This window comes from Rhipicephalus microplus, chromosome 8 (assembly GCF_043290135.1).
Source record: "Rhipicephalus microplus isolate Deutch F79 chromosome 8, USDA_Rmic, whole genome shotgun sequence".
Classification (NCBI taxonomy): domain Eukaryota; kingdom Metazoa; phylum Arthropoda; class Arachnida; order Ixodida; family Ixodidae; genus Rhipicephalus; species Rhipicephalus microplus.
This window is the reverse complement of record NC_134707.1, coordinates 44,958,742-44,982,250: the sequence shown is the minus strand read 5'-3', so window position 1 is coordinate 44,982,250 and position 23,509 is coordinate 44,958,742. Positions and strand designations below refer to the sequence as shown.

Sequence of the window (23,509 nt, the reverse complement as noted above, 5' to 3'; positions counted from 1 at the left end):
TATGTCAAAGACACACACTCGTCACAGCTGTGAGCATCAAAAATAAAAACGTAATCAGAGAGTGTGTTAAAGTTCAATCCTGATAAGCCCAACCAAGAATAATTGAAGAGAACCTAGGAATGATGACCCTATCACAGAAATGGGGTCAACAAAGCTTCTCTTGTGTGTGACTGACCCACCATTCTTCATGTATTTATCTATTTATTTATTATTTATTTGTTCCTCTTTCTTATTTTCGTTTCGCTTATTCGTTCCTTGTTTCTTCCGTTCGTTCTTTTATCCTTCTTTGCTTCTTTCTTTGTATCACATAACGTAATTTTAAGTTTTCTTTCTTTTCTTTACAAAGCCAATAGGAGCTTCTGTTATGTGTTTCGTAGCAGAACACTTAAAATCCTGCCAGCATCAACGACGAGCATGAGTTCATATGTAGGCAAAAAGAAAAGGTGGCAACGTGATTTGACGTCATCCCGAAAACAAGAGATGAGACGGGATGAGACGCGACTATCTGTGAATGTTCTCGCATTTGTTGGTCTACACTTTTTTTGCCTAACTCACAGCCTGCAGGTCACTTGTGTTCAGGTGTAGAGGTGAGGACGAAACGTTTGGCTTAGTTACGACCCTGTGGTGAACATGATCTTGTTTTGGAGGAGTAATGACATGAAGGTCAACTGTTGAACGAGGTGTTGTGAGTGCTTATGATATCTCGAAATAAATAAGACTCCCGACTCTAGCTGAAACAAGTGGGGGAGGTCCCTCAGAAGTTCACTTTTCGCCAACCAGAAATGGGCTGTCCAGAAGGCCCACGAAACAGCCGCCAGGTACTCCCTATTGGTCTCTACGTACGAATGAGACGCCCGCTACACGCTAAGTGCGCCCTGCAGGAGCAAAAGTTTTCTCTCCCATTCAGTGAACTGACCTTACTCATCAGTAAAAATACTCTATGACAGTTTGTCAAAAGTATCAGCGCTGAAGAGTACAAACTGAATAGTATACAGTAGACCCAGTAGCACGAATAATGCTGGACTCTTTAGCGAACACAAAAATCCAAGGAAGCAACAATTATTTTACTACACAAGTCATTGAGGCAGTCGGCGTTAAGCGATGTGTTTCAATGTGCACATTTTGCTCTCTAAAAAAGTCAGCTTGTATAAGGAACCAACAAGCATGTTGGCAGGTTTTTCACCTCCCGAAAGCTGTTTCGCGAGATGCCTTCGTCACACAATGCGAAATGTATCAGCTATGTTAAGAGATAGTTCAACGACAGATTCAAAGAACAAATCAACTTTATTGATCCAGCACGTTGTCCATAAAAATCTTAGATATAGATGAATGTGTATGTCAAGAAATAGGAGAAGAAAGTGTGAGCCCGCGAGGACAGCTCGCGCTTGGTGGGCCGAAATGAAAGGTTGCCTGACATCAACGCGTTTTTCATATGAGTCGCGAAACTTCGTATTCTGTTCCATTCTACCGACAAAGACATCTTTATTCGACAGCTTACGGCGCTGAAACCCCGGCGATTCCTCCATGACTGGCATAGAACTCGTACTAAGACTGATGCACATTGTGTACTCCGAACCAATGTGTTTTTTTGTGTGTCGTTCGGCACCTTTGAGGGGGCGCTGAAATGTTGAAAGCTGTGTAGACGACGAAAAGTGGTGTGTTATTATTAGGGTCAGATCAGTGTGCTCGAATACAAAAGAAGTTTACGAGAGGCTTCGAGATGGTGACGGACACTGGCTCTTTTCTGAACAGAAGTTTTCCAAACGAGGTGTTTGCCGTCCATCCCTTCTCCTCTTTCCTTAATGTACATGGGACATCAATCGTAGGAAGCTGTATCAAGTAGCTACGACATCCAGAATCAACATTGCAAGAACCCATCAGCCTTAAAATCTCCTGAGAAACAGGAACTTTGCACTGCCCCCGGTGCAGCCTCAATAAAGCTCCTCAATTTTCAAATTTTTAACAAACTCATTTCGCTCTCTCTAGATTGTTGCGCCAGGGCAAAACGGCGTTGAAGTTTAACCAGTTGGATACTCTGAAAGGTATTGAATTTTGATGCCACATGAACTGTCCCGTTTTTCCTTTGAAGTATTGGCGAACCTCTGCAGTGTAGGCACACATGGCAGCCAAAGAGCATCAACATCTATACAACTTAGTTATTCCCACACTTGTTTTCCTTTCAAATCAAAAGCAAAATAAAAACTAGCATCTACTCTGTTGGGACCTAATCGTACTAGACTGCGTAGCCTTTCGGTAACTGGACCCTTTACATTTTTATAACTTGTGTTCCTTTGTAGTTTGACTCAGCTACAGTGTTTAGCACGAGGCTGGTTCGTTTCTAATATTTACAGTTTAGGTCAACGGTTTATTTGCTCTTCATAGGCACATAGGTGTATGATGTCTCACCTATGCCGCTGTCTATTGAACGCTAAAAAAGTGAGCCTAAATTACGTTACTTTGCATACGAGCAAGTACTCTTTGCGTGCTCTTTCATATGTCGTCCTTTTAAAAAACCTCATCTCAGTATGCACGATCGTGAACACACTGCACAAGTTGGCTTGGCCAAAGTAATTCTTCGAACGTTGTTGTAGCGCAGCAATTGAACGGGCAAACAAAAGAGAAACGCTTAACAACCTACAGCGCTAACCTGCAGCAATGTGTGTTACAACTTTGCGCCATGTTTCTCAACCCAGTCGTCTTCTGTGTGCCTATGAAGACTTCGGATATACCCTACAGTTAACCAGCCTACAGAGCCTCCGTTATTTCATGACGTTCAGACCAATATGCGAGTCTAAGTGAGTCCAGGTAAGAAAACGTTCTTCTATCTTCAGCAGTAAGTAGATTCAGCAGTAGTAGTAAGTATCAGCAGTAAGTTTAGATTAGCAATAAATTAAAACGCAAGCATGACCAAGTGATACTACTTGTGTTATACACACATGAGCGCTTACTTATTACTGTAAGTTTATTGACTGAAGAAAATTTCAGTTTGAGTAAAATTTCTGTGAATTTTGGACAAGTGAGCCCTATGCCACGCTGAATATGGATGTTTTTGAGTGCAAAAAAGCTAAAATGAGTATAATTCAGGGTAGTCATGGTAGGTGTAAACCCAAAACATAATATTTTATTCCAGAGTAAGCCTTTGAAGATTCACCTAATTTCACGGTATACGCCTGCACCAAAACTTGGTTACGATCATTGTTAAGTCAGCTCTACTAGGTGGAGGCAGCTGAATTACGGCGATACACTTTTCAGTCATCTGCGAAATAAAACAAAAACAAAATGTTTAGCTGTCAATAAAAGTAAAGCAGTTATTTACTCTAAAGAAAAGACAGAGAGAAGTTACACGTGACAAAGCGCATTTCTTTTCACTGTCTACTATTCGATGTACCTCAACTAATAGGGCAGAGTTCGTTCTTTATAGAAAAATAAAAACAAAACAAAACGTGTAGATACATACGCTTCCCAACGCGTCATGATCAGATGCATGGGGGAGTACACTTTATAGGCAGAGAGAGAAAAAAGAACAAGAAAGATAACTAGGACAAGCCATTCAATTTTGTGAAGGGGGCCATTCTGTGAAGGTGGACACGATGGTGGCAAGCTTCGTATGAAATGTCAGTTACTGAACGAGCCCATCAGCGTTCAAGAAGCTGTGAAATGCTGAATGTGACATTCCGCTCATGCCAATGCTGTGGAAGCGCACAATTGCCGCTCTTCAGTGGTGAAGCACACCGGCAAGCCAAAATCTTAGGTTTGGGGTAATCGCCATCTCGCTGGGCGGGCAACTGGTTCAAGGTGTTTTGTGCACGGACTTTGCTGCTGTGTTCTTCCCGTGTCGCCGATTTATGGCAGCGAAGCAGTTTACATTGCAGGCAGGCAGCTGAGTGTTCACAGATAAAACCTCAACAATTAAAAACTTCGTCACACGTCGCATAGCAATGTGCTTCCGGGAGGCAAGAAAAAAAAAGAGAGGAGAAGAGAAACTGAGAAGAAGAGAAGAAAGAGGTAACGTGAAATGGAAATACCTGGCGTGCCACCAATCAATGCTCGAGCACACATGGTGGAAAGGCAGGCGTCGTGCCACTGAGCTGACACGCGAGCGCAAATAGAGTTAATCAGAACTACACTGTCACCTCGCCAATGAACGATGACAGCGAGTAACATGGTCGTGGAAGTCGAACTCCGGAACCAGCGTCTCCACGTGAAAATATTACGACACAAAACTTGCTTGAGATGAAGATGGGCAAAGCTACAATCACATAGAAGAACACAACAGTAAAATAGAAAACAGTAGAACATCTGTGGCCTACACCCAACCTGGTGGATCGTCCAAGAACCGCGAAAATTGACTTGATTTATTTCCTTTAATTAAAAACTTATACCCACTGGGGAGGATCGACCGACAAGGCGTAGCCCAATTTTTTTTTCTATGAGCATTGCAAGAAAGTTTATGAATGAAATAAAGAACAAATAATGTTGCGAGAACCTCAGAGAGAGAGAGAGAGAGAAAAAGAGAACGAAAAGAAAACGTGAATATTTCAGATTTTGACATCAACAAACCACTGTGTTTTCTTCACCGAACCATTCAGAGTTTGTGTTAAACCACTTATCAATGTTACGCAACAGTATTCACTTGAGTGCAGATTTACAGCGGAATACGTTCAGTAGCCTGAACAAAATTAGCACACCACAATGAATACGTTCCTTTAGTGGTGCCCCAAAAGAGAGCCAGCAAAGCTTAGCACAGTTTCCATCGTCAGCCTAAAACCTATCTTCAGAGAGTGAATAACTTCAGACGCTTCAATAACTGCATTCTCGGAAATTCAGAAGCTGCTGCTCATGCTTAGCGCTTCGTTCTCCTGCTGTCGCCCAGCCGGCTAATAAGCGTGTCAATATTATTACAGTGCTATAAGTGAGACATTGAGAAAAGAATATATAGAAAGGAAAACGTAGATAGTGAATAATAGACATAGAGAAGAAGGAAAAAAAATCACTAGAGGCCGAAAGATAAAAAAAGAAAGATATTTGCATATGCAAGCTACGCTGCAACGCAACTAGGTGAGTAATAGAACTGAACAAAAGGAGGATGTACGGAAGAAGGGAAAGGCCACCAGGTTTACTATTTTCACAGTCTCCCAAATAGTCGACATTTCTCCATTTTTTTTCTCTTTGTGAGGAAGCTTAACTTGATGGTACAATGTACTTGAGTGAGCCTAAAGCACCAAACGTGCGCTTCTAACCTTGAATATGGCAGTACTCATCGCCGAAAGGCACTGTTCGGATTAAAGATTGCACAGGCTACATCGATCGCCCCGTACAAAATTTGGAACGTCATAAAACATTTTTGTATTTTGTTGATTGGTTGACATCCAACACCATGCACGCGTGTCCTGACAGCGAGTGGTCCAACATGCATTCGCTACAATCATTTTAGAGAGGCTAAAAACTTCGACTTCGGCTACGGGCTTGAACATTCTTCTACACCTAGCCATATTTACATTTATATGCGAAAAGTGCGCACACATACACACGCAAAATAAATGTGTACACAGAAAACTTTGTTTCTCATTCTTCCATTCATTCAAACAGTCTACTTTAGTGAAAGGGTATGTCGTTGAGCTGGTATCCGTTGCTTCATAATCGTGCATTGACATACAATTCGTGTTCGTCATACGGCGATGACTGGTTACTGCAACTTGTGGTTTATGCAAATCCAACCATAGGGGGACAAGGAAGGAGTCACAGAGGCAACTGAAATACAGTTTACGTGACCCGATTTTGATATTGTGGCCTTTCACTTGTATTTCTTACACGTTAAAACAATAGCTATTTTCATTATATATTACTTTAACGAAAAGGCTGCGAAAGCTAACAGATAGAAGTAAGAGGTTTCAAAAATCTTATTTCAGGCTCCGACAAAAAGAAAAAAAACAAAGCAATAAATAAAAACAATAATAGTGTAAAGCGTTGTACATCGACGCATATCAGTATTGTGAATGTTTTAAGAAAAGGGAGGTATTGCAACTTTAGTCCACAAGCTTAAGGAAACAAAGACGTTCCTTCTTGCGTAGTAACAGCAACATTCAATTATGCAAGCAACAAAGACCAACGTAGCAAATCCCACATTTATTCTTTCAAGTTACAGTGCTTGCAGTGTATTTTCACGTACCGTGTTTTCGTTGTAGACAATAAATCCAATATTGTACCTCATTCCTTCCGTATACTGTGTGGAGAGAAAAAGTCAATAAAAAGAACCACATATGTGAGTATTTTGAAGTTGTTGCATGTCAGCAAGTAACAGGTGTTGTGCCTAAACAGTTAATGAACATCTAAGCAGTGCACAACAAAACGAAAATAAAACCTAGTTGATCAAGGGCTTGGTTTTTTTGTTGAACAAAACCTAGTTAAGTCAAATGATAACGAAAAAAAAAAAGCCAATCACAATGTTCCCATTGGGCCTCATGGGTTCTTCTCTGTCAATAAATTGCAACGTTAAACAAAGATTGCATATGAATCTCTTTTTTTAGTTCACTTCTACTTGACTATTTATTTTTTTACACTATAGAAAATAAAAACTACCATAACTTTTCAAAGGCTGGGTATTAGTAATATCTGGGGTGCGTTCCCCGTAGGGAAAGACCAGAAAAACGATAGAGGGCTATAAAAATCAATCACAGGTAGAAAGCTCGCGAGAAAACGTTCGGCTCGTGGCAGCCACACCTGTGGTATGCTGGGTCAAACTGGAGGGACGAAGAAACGCGGCCTCTAAACGAAGGTTGTGCCGAGGCATTTTTCCGTGCCATTTAAAGCTCTCATACAGAGTGACGAGGAAGTTTCATGACCTGAAATAGTATTGAAGGATCATGCTTTCAGTAAGCATCAAAAAGGCTTAGCTTTCTTTTGCCGATAGAAGTGCTATCAGGCGTTGTTTAATTAACAAAAAAGTTATTCCCCAGTTGGTACTTTATTCAGCGGCGCATACGGATGAAATTTCAACATGCACACGACTTCCTGAGTGACATTTTGCTAATTAGGTGAGCATATTTAGAGATATACAAAGAAAATATTATTTAATATCCGCGAAAAATCTAGTAGATGCTACAAAATTATTCTGGCAAAAATACGATCAAAGTGTCCTTCACGTAACACCATTCCTCTTCTTGAAATGGCGCTGCATGATGGATTGAATACTCTGCATATACTAGTACTATGAGGTGTGGGCTTTCTCTAAAGATGACAACTTCATGCATGGCGAAGATTTTAGCTTTACGCGCTTGGAAAACTTACCTTCCACCTCGCTTGCGTTACGCGAAAATGCATGCCTCGGGTGTTGCGGGTCTTTTGATCCGCGTAGGCAAACTCCGCTAGGTGACTGTACAGATTCAGGTTGTGAGATCGGTCTTCTATCCATCCTCCAACTTCGAAGCTTTCTTTACAAAAGCTCATTAGCAGCCAAGCGATCAGCAGTGAACTGTTAACTGCAACCATACTCTTGTTTTTGAAACCTGCAGTCACCATAATAATAATTTTCAGACATCAACACACACAAGTGTCTGCACCAGAAAATATTGCTAAAGTTGAGCCATGCCATGGCGAACTCAGCTAAATCGCGTCATCTTTTACATGAACACTATTTGAACACGACAATGCTTTCACATCAACGCGTAGAAAAATCTTCAGCTACATTGAACAACAGACTGCTAAAGCATTTCAAATATCGAACGCAAGGCTGCGTGAGAAGCCTCAACCAATTGGCTTGCCATCTCAAGAACACCGTTTATCCTCATGGCAAAAAAACTTTCAAGTAATGCGGAGGGCAAGTGGTGTGATTAGAAGAGTGCCGCGAAGAGCTATCATCTCGTGTCATCATCTGTTTTCTTCCCTAAGGCCTCGTCGTCACGCCCATCAGCACATCATGCGCGGTTACCTTTCGCTTCCCTACTGCTTGTCTCAACTCGCCAAATGCGCTAAAGAATAAAATTCATGTGATGATTCGCAAAGACGGCGATACTTTATACAGTCAAATGTGGTTGAAAGAACCGTTGCGTGGCCACTGCGTGCAGCATTTATTGAAACAAGGTCAGAATTAAGTTATCACTATACAGCATCCACCGAAACACGACTGTCATACTACTACAAAAAGTCACGGCCTTGCCGCAAAGGTAAACGAGAGAGCAACAAATTGAAAGGTCACGCGCACAACGGCAAGTAGATCGAACCGTGCCCCGCGTTTCTTGTGCACAAATAACGCATTAAACGTGCTCGCAGGAACAGATGAACACAAATAAGCGACTGAGTTGTCACTTCACTGTGTCGGAAAAATGCTCTCTTTTCACAAACGGAGACTGTGCAACAATTGCAGTGACCTTTTTGTGCCCGGTAACTAGAATAGAATTGTTTCAGTGAAAGCCAAAGGCCACGCAAGCCACATGATTCTCCTCGCCGCGAGATAAGGGCACGCGAGTGAGCGTCTACTTCCTCTTCTCGACGAAGCCAAGTACGCGTGGGAGATGAGAGCGCGTGGAGACCCAGGGAGACAAGACGATGCTTGTCACCTGACGGCTGCGCTCACTTGTGCTAGACCTTTAAGCAACATTTACAATCATACTGTAATAATTATTGTATAACCCAACCTTAAATATAACCCACATCGTCAATGGATAACTGCATAAAAACACAAAAATAAAAAATTTTCTGCGTACAGCCACGAACGGGTCTTTTCTTACTATATCTTCATTATTGTTTTGTTACGAGCATACAGGCTTCGAAGCTTGTATATTTTTGCGTTTTAATTATTTGTATTCTCTAGCAACATATAACGTATAATTCTTGCTACAGCTCAGATTAGGCGCTAGTACGTGTAAATAAATGACACCCATACGGCATGACGAGCGAACTGACTACGCCTAACGCAATTAACTAGGTTATGTCGGAATATGAACTGGTTACGTGTGCACACTATTCGAAACCACTCCCACCGCTTTGACCATCGATGGAAAGGAAAAATTTCGTTCTAAAATACAGATACATTTCACTTTATTGCGCAACTGAGGGAAAAACTGGGGACCATTGCAAACCGCGTTTCAAAGAGTGCATTGAACACAGAGATCGCTATAGTGGGTGCGTCAGGAATCAACCTTTTTTTTTTGTTTTGTTCCTTTTCATCGGGCGAAAAAATGTTAAAAATGAAAGAGACTGAGCACACCGTCAACAAACAATCATTAATATGAGAATGAAATAGACAGCCTTGCGGTTGGTCACTCCTTTTTACAGGCATAAAGAGCACTTTACTTACCGCAGCTACGTAGTAATAAAGTACTCTAAATTGCACATCACGTATGGACATTCATTAGTTCGGCTGGTATTAACGAACAATGTATTCCTTCTGCTATCTTTATCATGTGGTGGTGGTTTTGTTTCTGGGTTTTTTACTTCGTATAACAGAGCCGCCTGTCCATATGGTGAACATAAGTACAATCACTTTTTACTAATAGTCATACCACGATCGGCATCTTGGCATTACTCCAGTTTAGAATACGGTGTTCATTATGTGCCCGATAAAGGCGTAGATGATGCATTACTTCAGGATGAATTGTGAATTGTTTTCAAGAAGACATTACAAAGACATAAAATGAAGGCGAATTAACTACCCTTGCTGCGTAATCGAAGCCTAGGTCTAGTGACTTGTGTGATACCTATTTGAACGAACACGTGTCAAGGTGACGAGAAGTTAATAGGGCACGATGCTACACATATCATAGGAATGCACCTAACAATGCGGGAAGAAACTCAACTCAATTAGCAGCTTGCTAATTATTCGAATGGGTATGTTGTACCCTGCAGAGCTGTGCACATCACAACGAAGAACGTGGTGAGACACTATCTGACAGGAGGATCTAGTTATTCACGATGCAGATCGTGGCATGACTCCCGATTATGCACCCGATAAAAGCGTGGATGATGCATTACCTTAAGACGAATTGTGGATTGTTTTCAAGAATATATTACGCATACATAAAATGCAGGCGACGTAATGGAAGACGACGTAACTACACTGGCTGCGTAATGGAAGCCTAGCTTTAGCGACTACTGTAATACCAATCGGAACGAACACGTGTCAAGGTGATAAGGAGTTAATGGAGCGCGATGCTACACATATCATAGTAATCCACCTAGGAATGCGGAAAGACTCTCAAATAAATGAGAAGCTTGCTCATTGTTTGAGCGGGAAGGTTGCACGCTGCAGAGCTGTGCACATAAAAATGAAAAAAGTGATGAGAAACTATTTGACAAGGTAATCTAGATATTCACAAGCATATTGTAAAAGCATAAAAAAGAAACTTAAAACTTCAGCAGAAATTTCTATGTGGGGGAAATGGGACAAGTGAAGCTAGGCGCACGTGAGCTGCTTGGATAGCTTTTTTTCTTTCTTTTAATAGCATCACGCAATGCTGCCTCTGAGCTGCTCCCAACATTATGCCGGCAAGGGGACTATTGTACACCCGCTTGGCAGTACGACCCGTCAGTTGCCACTCGGAACAACGACGGTGATGTGTTTGTATTCGGGAAACGATTGATTGCAGTAACATAAAATCACAAACATTCATGACAATCTTCAAGAAAGGTTTATTTGCTATATTGGAAATAGTTGCTCGCCGATAAGTTCATGATTGTGAGAACATGAATCATTGAAAAAATGCGCATTTAAATTGTCCACGTCATGAATTTTTACTTTTAAGTAATCGTCGAATAGCTTGGCGAGATTGCGAATGCCAGCCAGATTTCGGTGAAACTGAGGTGAGGGCTAGGCACAATAATCAGAATACGCGCGAAATAATTGAGGCATACGAGATAATTGGTTTGGAAGATGACTGCGCCAGTACGGCTCCTTTGGCACTGACGCACAAAGAAAGGATGTATCTACACCCGTCAATCAAATTGTGTCATTGGTGCGTATTACCTCGGCATGACTAGTCATTTTAACTTTGTATTCAACTGTGTGAAACCTGGCTAGTTGAAGTAAACCCTACAAAATGTCAAGTCTTAGGCGTTTCCCGCGCATCTTCTTCCTACACTACTTATATGCTGTATAACTCCGCTCCTAAATACGTAATATCCTATCGCTACCTAGGTATTCACATAACTAACACTTTCACCTGGTTTGTTCACATTAAGAAAATTATCAGTAATGCTAACCATTCGTTAGGTTATATCCAACACAACTTTCCTTCTGGCTCTGTCCCCTTAAAACTCCTCCTTCACTAAACCTCAAGACAAAGTAAACTAGAATATGCAGCATCCATTTAGGACTTATCCACTAGTGTACTAACCTCTGCTGTTGAGCTATTGCAGAATAATCCTGTCCGCCTTATCCTTGGCAACTACAGTCGCCCGGCAAGTATCACTAACATTCAAAGACTCTCTAAAGCTTCCGTAACTTGTCTGTCACCGCGAATTCGTCCGCAGATGTTTTTTGCAGAAAATATATTACAGTCACACCCTGCACGATAACGTTATTCTCCCTCCATCATACATCTCCTATCATTCTGATCATTCCCAAAAGGTGGGAAGCTTGGGATCTTCAACTCGCACATGTTATGACTCATTCATTCACCGAAACTCACAAGACTTGAATACTCTTCCAGGATCAATCACGTCCATTGTCCGTCATTCTCATTTTCATGACGTTTTATACTCAAGTGTACTGTAATGCAACTAAAGAATGATCTTATTCTTATCTTGGCATACTGTCTCATTCTGCTTTGGTTAGTTAAATCTGCTCCTATTACTTGTTTTTACTATGTTAATATGCTTTCCCACCAACTGTCTGATTCTCGCCTGTGTAGATACAACTTCTAGTGTTACTTTTTTAGCTAACATCGTATTTACAGAACAACGTTTATATTGTGTTTCTTTTAATCGTACCACTCCCCTCTATAATGTGTCTCGCCCTGAGGGTAATTATGAATAAAAATTGATAAATAAAAGTTGAATATAACTATATAAAAATTTTTATGATTAATTTTTGTAAACCTTTTCTTGTAACCATCAAACGCGATTGCATAAAAGCATTACGTGTCTGTCCAATGAACTCAGTTGAAAGCTTTCGCTTGTCTCCATCTAGTCCTACATTGAAAGTGTTCCTCTTAAGCAGTGTGCAATAAACTAACAATGATAAAAAGAGTTTGCGACCTCACAAATCGAATGCCACAATTTTTTTTTCAACTTCAAGATGCACGAGCGGAGTTACAGTGATCTGTGGCCCACTTTAACTATTTTATCAATTGTCCCGACAAATGCACTAAATGCTAAGCAGGCAGGGATGACATTGTTGACAGAAGCTACGTGATGCATGCTTCAATATTTTGAGCAATTTTTTTTTAAGATCGTGCTGCTTACTTTCAGTGTAATGGCGAGCACGCGCGTGGGCACTTGGTGGCTCAAGATGGCCCTGATAACTGTGCACTATGCATAACCAAGAATTCGGTTATATGACGTGGTCATTTGGCACATCACATCATTTGTACCAAAAAGAAGGAACAATTTTCAGAATATATGGAAAATTATAATAAACTCCAGGTCAGACGTTGTGCTATCAGAATTCTCTCGTTTGTCCGTAGGATGCCTGACTACCGATCGCCAGTGTTTGCTAACAATACTACAAGAGATTTGCAGGGCCTTTTTAACACATTGAAATTAGCCCAAATGGAGGCGGGTACAAAAATGAGGTGAACAGGTGATACCAACAACTTTTTTATTGTGAAAACCCTACTGAACTGTATATTCTCAATCATGCATATTCCATGACCCATAACAAAAACACCTAGGAAAAAAGATGGAATCATGGATAAATGGCACTCTCTGGTAAACTTTATTCCGAAAAACGGAGTCCTATTCAACCAACGCTAACTGAAGTGTTTTATTGCGTTAGGAATTATATGGACACTTTAGGCTTGATTTCACCGCCGGCGTCGGCATGCGCTGTATATATATATATATATATATATATATATATATATATATATATATATATATATATATATATATATATATATATATATATATATATATATATATATATATATATATATATATATATATATATATATATATATATATACATATATATATATATATAGCGCAGATTTTATGCCAAATTGGGATGTAAATATGAAGAAAAGTTCGTGAAAAGATAACTTGCCGTGGGCAGGATCCGAACCCCGAACCTGCGACCTTCGAATGACGCGTTCGATGTTCTACCACTGAGCTACCACGACAGCTGTCCCCCCGGGCACTTTGTACGGATTATATGTGAATTTAGCATGGGAGTGTCAGTCAGCGCCACCAGTAGCCATGGCGGCGAGTGTGGCACACTCTTTTTGAGCCTGTTTGGCGTCAGGTAGCACGTGAACTTGTTACAAGTAGGCAGCTGACTAATATTCCCTCGTGTACAACCTAAAGACACTAAGTCTGCCAGTACGAGATCCTCGTTAATGAATGAGGAAAGAATTGTTTACCTAAGGGCTCGTTTTTCCGTGTTTTTACACAATAATAATGAGATCTAACAGACAATAATGCCAAGGAAAGTATAGGGGAAAGTATTAGACCAAATAGTAATGTAAATATGAAGAAAAGTGGGTGAAGAGATAACTAGCCGAGGGCATGATTCGTGGGCAGGACCCACGGCAAGCTATCTTTTGATCACCCACTTTTCTTCATATTTACATCACAGTTTGGTCTAATATCTCCCCTCTACTCTTCTTGGCATTATTGTCTGTTAGATCTCATTTTTATTGTGTAAAAACACGGAAAACGAGCCCTTAGGTATACACTTCTTCCCTATGTATATATAAATATATATATATATAAATATATATGTATATATATATATATATATATATATATATATATATATATATATATATATATATATATATATTGTAACGGATATAACAACCTCACAACCGGGACGTCCTATTTACAAGGTTTAATAAGGGCGAACTTGTGCCCAAAGCCAAAAGAACTACACAGTAGCTGGGAGAAAGCAGCGAACGCTCGTCGTCCTCTTCTTCTCTTCTTTTCCGCTGCTCGGTAGCAGCTCGTGCACAGGCTGGGCCGGCTCGTGCCTTCCGGCGGGCTTCATGAGTCGTAGCGATGCCGTCAGCGTTCCTCTTTTAACAACGTCTGCGTTGTACTGCGCCTTAACAATTCCTCGTGGCATTATCCCCCCTCTCAAGCGGCATCGCCCCGATGCTTGCGATGAGGCTGTTTTTTTTTTTTTTTGTGTGTGCAAGTTTGTAAAAATGAGGTTGCAGTACGTCAAGGTATTGGGGTGGCTAGGTTTGGAATCGGTCGTAGTACGGTTTCATCCGTACAATGTGTACACGCTCCGTGGGATTGCGTCGCCTCGAATGCAGGTGGCCTGCAGGCTTGACTTCGTAGACGAGGTCATTGTGTCGCTGTACGATCTCGTAGGGGCCAAAATACCGTGAAATGAGTTTTTCGGAGAGGCCTCGTCGTCGTACTGGAGTCCATATCCACACTTTGTCGCCAACGTCATATCGCGTGTCAAGTCTTCCTCGGTTGTAGCGGTCGGCATCGATGCGGTGTTGGTGGCGTATTCGGTATCTTGCTAACTGGCGGGCTTCTTCCGCTCTTTGTAGAAAGTCGTCAAGATCGGGGGGGTAGTCATCTTGGTCTATTGGTAACATAGCATCCAGTGTTGTGGTAACAGCACGACCGTAAACTAGTTCAAATGGGGTGATTTTGGTGGTCTCTTGCACAGCCGTATTGTAGGCGAAAGTGACGTATGGTAAAATTTCGTCCCACTTTTTGTGCTCGACATCCACATACATGGATATCATGTCCGCTAAAGTTCTGTTAAGGCGTTCGGTCAGGCCATTGCATTGAGGATGATATGCAGTGGTTTTCCTATGAACAGTGTGAGTCATGTTGAGCAGGCACTTCAAAAGTTGCGCCGTGAAAGCCGTTCCGCGATCGGTGATTACAACCGTTGGAGCGCCATGTCGCAGGACTATTTTGTGTACGAAGAATTGGGCCACTTCTGCTGCCGTTCCTCGTTCCAAAGAGTCTGTTTCGGCGTATCTAGTTAAATAATCAGTGGCCACAACGATCCATTTCTTGCCGAGTAAAGATGTCGGGAAGGGTCCAAGGAGGTCCATTCCAACTTGGCGGAAAGGCGCTTTCGGTGGATCTATAGGTTGTAGAAGGCCCGCTGGTTTAGAACGTGGTGTTTTTCGTCTTTGGCACTCGCGGCATGTTTTGACGTAGTGTTGCACTGAAGCTAGTAGCTTGGGCCAATAATAATGGAGACTGATCCTTGCAAGCGTTCGCGTCACACCCAAATGTCCAGATGTGGGCTCATCGTGACACGCTCGAAGTATTTCTTGTCGCATAGTTGCTGGAACGACAAGCAGGAACTTTTCGCGGTTGGGCTTGAAGTTTCTCTTGTAGAGAACGTTTCCTCGGAGGCAGAACAATGCGAGGCTTCGAGAAAATATACGGGGTACTTGTACGTCAATTCCTTGCAGGTGTTCGATAAGCGGGAGTAATTCTTTGTCTGTACGTTGGAGTTCGGCTATTTGAGTGGTCTCGACAATTCCTACGAACGGAAAGTCGTCTTCTTCTGATAGTGGTGTGTCTGTAGGAGCCCGTGACAAACAGTCGGCATCGGTATGTTTTTTGCCAGATCGGTATACGACGGTTATATCGTATTCTTGCAGTCTGAGGCTCCACCTTGCTAGTCGTCCAGATGGTTCCTTTATGTTCGCCAGCCAGCAAAGCGCATGGTGATCGCTGACTGCCTTGAATGGTCTACCATATAGGTACGGCCGAAATTTACTGATGGCCCAGACGACGGCAAGGCATTCTTTTTCCGTGGCCGAATAGTTTGTCTCTGCTTTTGTTAGAGTCCGACTGGCATAAGCTATCACTTTTTCTTCACCTTTCTGCCACTGTATTAGAACGCATCCAAGGCCGATGTTACTGGCATCTGTGTGTATTTCCGTGTCGGCTGTCTCATCAAAGTGAGAAAGAATCGGGGGGTTTTCTAACCTCTTTCTCAATTCGTTGAAGGCGCTTTGTTGCTCGTTTTGCCACTGGAAAGGCACATCTTCTCTCGTAAGTCTCGTTAAGGGTTCTGCGATCTTTGAAAAATTTCTCACAAATCGTCTATAGTACGCACATAGACCTAGAAATCTCCGTACTGACTTTTTGTCTGTTGGCACCGGAAACCTTGCGACGGCGGCCGTCTTATCAGGATCAGGGCGAACACCTTGGGCGCTGACGACATGCCCAAGAAAACGAAGCTCTTCGAAAGCTAATCGGCATTTCTCTGGCTTGATTGTCAAATCTGCCGAACGGATTGCCTCTAACACTGACCGAAGGCGCTTGATGTGCTCCTCAAATGTAGCCGCGAAGATGACCACGTCGTCTAGGTACACTAGGCAACACTGCCACTTCAATCCGGAAAGCACAGTGTCCATCATGCGTTGGAACGTTGCCGGCGCACAACAGAGACCAAACGGGAGAGCCTTAAATTCGTAAAGTCCGTCCGGGGTAACAAAAGCAGTCTTTTCGCGATCACGTTCATCAACCTCGATCTGCCAGTATCCACTTTTCAGATCTAGTGATGAGAAGAACTTGGCACACCGAAGTCGATCTAACGTGTCGTCGATGCGTGGAAGGGGATATACATCCCGTTTAGTCACAGCATTCAGTTTCCTGTAGTCGACACAAAACCGTAGCGTGTTATCCTTCTTCTTGACAAGCACCACGGGAGATGACCACGGGCTGTTAGAAGGCTGGATAACATCATCTTCAAGCATTTCTCGTACCTGCTTCTTGATGACTTCCCTTTCCTTAGGGGAAACACGATACGGGTGTTGGCATACCGGCCTGGTTGTCTCGTCCGTTATGATCCTGTGTTTTGTAATGCTCGTGCGCCGTACCTTTGAACTGTTGGAGAAACAGCTGCCAAATTCCCGCACGAGGTCGTATAGCTGTTGACGTTGAATCTCTGAAAGATTAGGATTTACGTATATTGTGTCGCAGGCATCAGATGGAAGTTTCACATTCGGTGACGTCGTTTCAAGACTGCATATTTCTGTCACTTCACAGAACTCATGAAGAAACGCTATTGCCGTCCCTTTTGCGATGTGCTGGAATTCGTTACCGAAATTCGTCAAGAGGATGTCTGTGCACCCGTTTCGCAGCTGGATAATCCCTCGTGCCACACAAACGCCTCTTTTCAAGAAAACATCCACGTTGCTCTCCGCCACACCCTCGTAGTCGCTGAATGCATCATTATGCACGAGAACCATTATACTGCTCCGTGGCGGTACAGTCACATCATCGTCGACGACGCGCAGTGGAGTGGTACATCGTTCATCTGATCGTGCTACCTTTAAAGCTTGCTCCGTCGAAAAGGACACGCTCGACCTCTGTAAATTGATAATCGCACCATTAGCTTGTAGGAAATCCATTCCCAGTATCACTTCCCTCGAGCACACAGGCAGGACGACAAAGTCACCGACGTAAGTGAAGCCCCGTATCATGACCCTTGCGGTACATCGGCCGGAAGGGGTTATGAGGTGACCACCTGCAGTACGTACTTGAGGTCCACCCCATTCGGTCAGAACTTTCTTGAGTCGCTTCGCTAATTCGTAACTTATCACAGAATAATCCGCACCAGTATCGATCAAAGCATTGAGCTCTAGTCCGTCAATCACCAACGGCAAGTCTGAAGTAATTTTCTCTGTACTGCACTCCTTTACCTGGAAACAGTCGTCGTTATCAGGCTCGTACCGCAGTGGAGGATCTTCACATCCCAAGTCGCCAGCGGCCTCGCCTCCACAGGTCGCCCTCTTCAGTTTCCCGGATTTGGGCTAGGCGAACGCTGCCTAGACGTGCTTGGGAAGGGACGTGGGCTAGACGAGCGGTAGCGCATAGGGGATGGTGAGCGTGGTTGATGACGACGAGGCGGGTCAAATTCCCGACGTGAGCATAGGTATTCTTCAATCTCGGAAGGTCTTTCGCCGTTTCGCGGACACGGTGCATTGATGGCGAATCCCCTAAGACCAGCTTGACGATATCGGCAGAATCGGTACAGGTGGCCAGCCTCTCCACAGTGGAAACACAAGGGCCTACGTGTGGCATCTCGCCACACATCGCTCTTCCGTGGCATCATCTCTCTCGCACGAGGTGGAGTGCGTGTTGCCTCTACGATTTCAGGCGGGCTGCGCATTGTCTGCACATAAGTACTTGGTGTCTCGATCGGCGAACAGTGCAGAGTAGGTCGCCTGAGCACCTCGGAGTACGTTACCGCCCGTCGTGTCGCCGGCACATCACTCCGCGGCTCCCGCATGGCCTGTCGAATTTCGTCTCGGACAACTTCAGCAAGAGACAGCTCGGGGGTGACATCAGGTGACTGCAGTTTCCTTAATTCTTCCCTGACAACAGACCGGACGAGCTCGCGCAATGTGTCAAGATTATCCACGACGCCTGCTGAGTAGACTCCTGCGGATGCACCGGCTACGTCGCGGTTGTACTGTCGGGCTCTCTGCTGAAGCGTCGTTTCGATGGTTGTTGCTTCCGACCGAAACTCAGCAACAGTACGGGGCGGATTGCGGATGAGTCCCGCGAACAATTCTTGCTTTACCCCGTGCATGAGGTGGCGCACTTTCTTGTCTTCCGTCATGCCAGGATCAGCTCGCTTGAAAAGGCGGGACATGTCTTCGATGTACATCGCGACAGTTTCGTTCGTTCGTTGAATCCGTGTGCGGAGAGCTGCTTCCGCCTTTTCCCGGCGATCACTGTTGGCGAACGTACTCAGTAGCTGCCGCCGAAACTCTTGCCACGACGTCAGAGATGCCTCGTGGTTTTCGTACCACACTCGTGCAGAGTCTTCCAACGCAATGTAGACGTTACGCAGCTTGCCTTCCTCGTTCCACTGATTTAGATTTCCCACTCTCTCGAAATGCTCTAACCAGTCTTCGGCGTCCTCGTATGGGTCACCATGAAACACCTTTGGGATGACCGGTTGGCTTACGATGAGTTGTGCCGGCGTAACTTGGCTCGTCATGGTGGTGGCGGCGCTTGTCTCCGTCACCGATGCCCTTGATACAGAAGGGAGTGGCCCAAATTCTGGCAACTCTCCTCGGATACGGCGGCTGACTCGTTGGTGCACCGGTGTAAGCTCCACTGGTTGCGGCTGGTCAGTGCTTGGACTTCGCTCTTGCGTGGGGCTCGGAATCATGTACCCAGCACCTCCACCAGAAAATGTAACGGATATAACAACCTCACAACCGGGACGTCCTATTTACAAGGTTTAATAAGGGCGAACTTGTGCCCAAAGCCAAAAGAACTACACAGTAGCTGGGAGAAAGCAGCGAACGCTCGTCGTCCTCTTCTTCTCTTCTTTTCCGCTGCTCGGTAGCAGCTCGTGCACAGGCTGGGCCGGCTCGTGCCTTCCGGCGGGCTTCATGAGTCGTAGCGATGCCGTCAGCGTTCCTCTTTTAACAACGTCTGCGTTGTACTGCGCCTTAACAATTCCTCGTGGCAATATATATATATATATATATATATATATATATTGTAAAGAAGAGGAAGTACTCCGGCGCAGAGGCAGCAGCATCGAGTGTGCAACAGCGGCTCGAGCTCGGAAATTGCGGCTGGTGCATCGCCTTCCAAGCCTTCCAAGCACCAACCTTTCTGCTTAATAAATCTCCTTTATAATTGGTGGGGAGGTGCTGGGTACCGTCCCTTACACCTTCCCGCTACCATCCTGGAACTCCGTTCTCGACGGCTACCTTCTGCTATGCCGGACGCCGATCAGCAGACGCTTCCATCTCTTCCGGCCACCTGTCCAGGCAGTGTTCCTCAGCGGGAGCCTCCAATCTTCAGTGGAACAGATGACAACGACGTTGAAGAGTGGCTCTCGACTTTCGAACGGGTGAGCGCTTTAAACAGATGGACGGACGCGGACAAGTTGACACGCGTTTCGTTCTATCTCACGGGTGTAGCCAGCCTTTGGCTTAGAAACCACCAGGCAGACGTCCGAACGTGGCCGCAATTTAAAACGTCAATTGTAGCAGTCTTCGATCGACCTGCCGTCCGAAAACTTCGTGCCGAGCAACGTTTACGCACACGCGCACAAGAAACGGGTGAAACCTTCACAAGTTACATAGAGGACGTCGTCGATTTGTGCAGACGCGTGAACGCCGAAATGACGGAAGCTGAAAAATGTAAGCAAATCCTCAAAGGGATTGACGACGACGCTTTTCAAATGCTCTTGGCGAAAAGCCCGACCACTGTTAACGACGTAATTAGCCTCTGCCAAAGCTACGATGAATTGCGGAAGCAGCGAGCGCTGACAAGACGTCCTCCAGCGCACGATTTGGCATCGCTGTCTAGTGCGATCAGTGGTCATGACCACGCGTCACTAATGGCCGAAATAAAAGCATTTGTCCGCGAAGAAGTTGCACGACAGCTTTCCTTGGTGCCTTTCACACCAGAAGCTACCACAACTTTACCATCGTCTCTACGTGACGTCATTCAAGGAGAGGTCGCCGAGGCCTTACCAGCTGCTCGCGAGCCTAATCTTGTGGCTGCTCCTCTCACCTACGCCGCGGCTGCAGCCATGCCAACTCGCAAGGCGCCTGCGCCTCCGTTCCAGCCTCGCGCGAGCTATCCCCCAGCTCCAGTTCACTGGACCAGCACTAACACTGCCAACCCGTGGCGCACTCTCGATAATCACCCGATATGTTACACTTGTCGATACCCCGGACACGTCGCAAGGTATTGCCGCCGCCGGACGCATATCACCAATGAAAACCGCCGTGAGCCTTTCTTCCCGCTTGACTCCAACGCGCGATACGGTTCCTCCACTCCAATGCCAGCCCGCTACCAGGACGACCACCGCCCTCGGCCGGGACGTCTTCGCTCACCCTCTCCACGCCGCCGCTCGCCTTCTCCTATGCGTCGACGGCCCGCACCTAACGAGGAGGAAAACTAGACGACGCAGTTCCTGAGGCAAGAACTGCGCAAGTTTCGGTTTGCCCAAGTCCTCATTTGTCACCTACCAATGTTATTGATGTGTTCGTCGAAAATATCCCTACTGTCGCTCTTGTAGATACCGGTGCAGCTGTTTCGGTAATAGATGCTGGATTTTGCCGCTCAATTTGTAAGGTTACGACGCCTTTCTCCGGATTATCGCTTCGCACAGCCAGTGCTCAACCTGTTCAACCGACCGCAGTATGTACAGCCCGCGTGACAATTCAGGACCTTCTGTATACGATAGAGTTCGTTGTTCTTTCATCATGCTCCCATAATATTATTTTGGGATGGGACTTTTTGTCGCGTCATAACGCCGTAATCGACTGTGCTAGGGCTGAGGTCGAATTTTGCTCACTGGATGACCAAGCGTCCGTCGACACCCAGTTTGCCGCTAAACTTGTCGTTAGCGATGACACCTACATCCCTCCATGCTCTTTTGCGTTCGTGCCAGTTTCATGCAGCGCCATATCCGACGGCACGGTCTTCTTCACACCATCTCCAATATTCGTCGCCCGAAGAGCTCTCCCCCTGCCTTTTGCTGCTCTCGATCTTGTAGAAGGGTCAATCACAATGCCAATTTATAATCATGAGTCGTCGTCTTTATCTCTACTTTGTCGCGAGTGCCTTGGCTACGTCGAGACAATCAGTTCTTCCAGAATTATATCCGTCCCCGATGAGGTGCCTTCTACCTCCGTCTGTGAACTGGCTGTCGTCTCAGCGCCTGACTCAACGTCGGCAAACATATTTCAACCATTCATCTCTGCAGATTTGACATCTTCGCAGCGTTCACAACTCCTCACCATTCTTGAGAGCTACCGCCACTCTTTCGACGTTGAACAAACATCTCTCGGCCGTGCCTTAGCAGTAGAACACCACATCGACACTGGGTCCCACTCACCGCTGCGACAACGACCATATCGCGTGTCCGCTACAGAACGCCGCGTCATTGCTGACCAAGTAGACGACATGCTTCGCAGAGGCGTCATTCGACCTTCACAGAGCCCATGGGCGTCTCCGGTGGTTCTCGTCAAAAAGAAAGACGGTTCTATTCGTTTCTGTGTCGATTTCCGGCGATTGAACAAGATCACGCTGAAGGATGTCTATCCACTACCGCGCATTGACGATGCTTTGGACAGTTTGCAGGGTGCCGAGTTCTTTTCCTCGTTAGACTTGCGGTCAGGCTACTGGCAGGTGCCTATGGCGGAGGCCGATCGCCCCAAAACCGCTTTTGTCACGCCAGACGGCTTATATGAATTCACCGTCATGCCCTTCGGACTTTGCAATGCACCTGCAACCTTCGAACGAATGATGGACAACATCCTGCGTGGACTAAAATGGAAGATATGCTTGTGTTACCTCAATGATATCGTGGTCTTCGCCCCTAACTTTGACACACACTTACGTCGCCTTCAGCACGTCCTTACTTGCTTAACTAACGCCGGTTTGCAATTAAATCTCAAAAAATGTCGATTTGCCATGCGTCAACTGAACATTTTGGGCCACGTTGTTTCCAAGGAAGGCATCCTCCCGGATCCCGAGAAATTGCGAGCTGTTACGGCATTTCCTAAACCTGCCACCATCAAAGAACTTCGAAGTTTCATCGGCTTGTGTTCGTATTTCCGGCGATTCGTCCGAAACTTCGCGTCTATTATATCACCTCTCACGCAACTTCTCAGCAGCTGTAAAGACCTCTTATCGTGGTCCCCTGCCTGCGACGAGGCTTTCAACACCCTGCGACGGCTTCTTACGACGCCACCAATTCTACGCCATTTCGATCCTGAAGCGCCAACTGAAATCCACACCGACGCCAGTGGTGTAGGCCTGGGTGCTGTGCTCGCACAGCGTAAACCGGAACATCAGGAATACGTCGTGGCATACGCTAGTCGCACACTTACCAAGGCTGAGAGCAACTACAGCGTCACAGAAAAGGAGTGCTTGGTCATTGTGTGGGCCCTTGGAAAGTTTCGCCCATATCTATATGGTCGTTCTTTTGACGTCGTGACCGACCACCACGCGCTGTGCTGGCTTTCGACGTTAAAAGACCCATCTGGCCGCCTCGCTCGCTGGGCGTTGAAAATTCAAGATTACGACATACGCGTGGTTTATCGGTCAGGACGGAAGCATGCTGACGCCGACGCCCTTTCCCGTTCCCCCCTGTCCCAGAATGCCACAGCTGACTCCGCTTGCGATTCCACATTGTCATCGCTTGACTTTGACACCATTGCTATCGAACAACGCAATGACCCGTGGACTGCGTCTCTCCTCAATCATCTCTCCGACACTTCTGAACTCCCAAAGACGCGAACGCTTCGGCGCCAAGTTCCACACTTCTCGATACGTGACACGCTTCTCTATCGACGTAACTACGCACCAGAGGGACGCAAGTGGCTGCTCGTCGTTCCACGAACCCTGAGGTCGCAGATTTGTTCCTCTT

General features: G+C 45.1%; 1 protein-coding gene across 1 annotated transcript in view; it reads right to left on the bottom strand.

Annotated features, from left to right (window-relative positions):
• LOC142768983 (uncharacterized) overlaps positions 1–23,509 on the bottom strand; it is a 125,893-nt gene that overhangs the window by 63,703 nt on the left and 38,681 nt on the right. The window contains exons 3-4 of the mRNA XM_075871665.1: positions 7,288–7,505; positions 6,170–6,223 (exon numbers count right to left, since the gene is read on the bottom strand). Of these exons, the coding sequence (XP_075727780.1) occupies positions 6,170–6,223; positions 7,288–7,488 (255 nt within the window). The 5' untranslated portion in view covers positions 7,489–7,505. The remainder of the gene's footprint in view (positions 1–6,169; positions 6,224–7,287; positions 7,506–23,509) is intronic.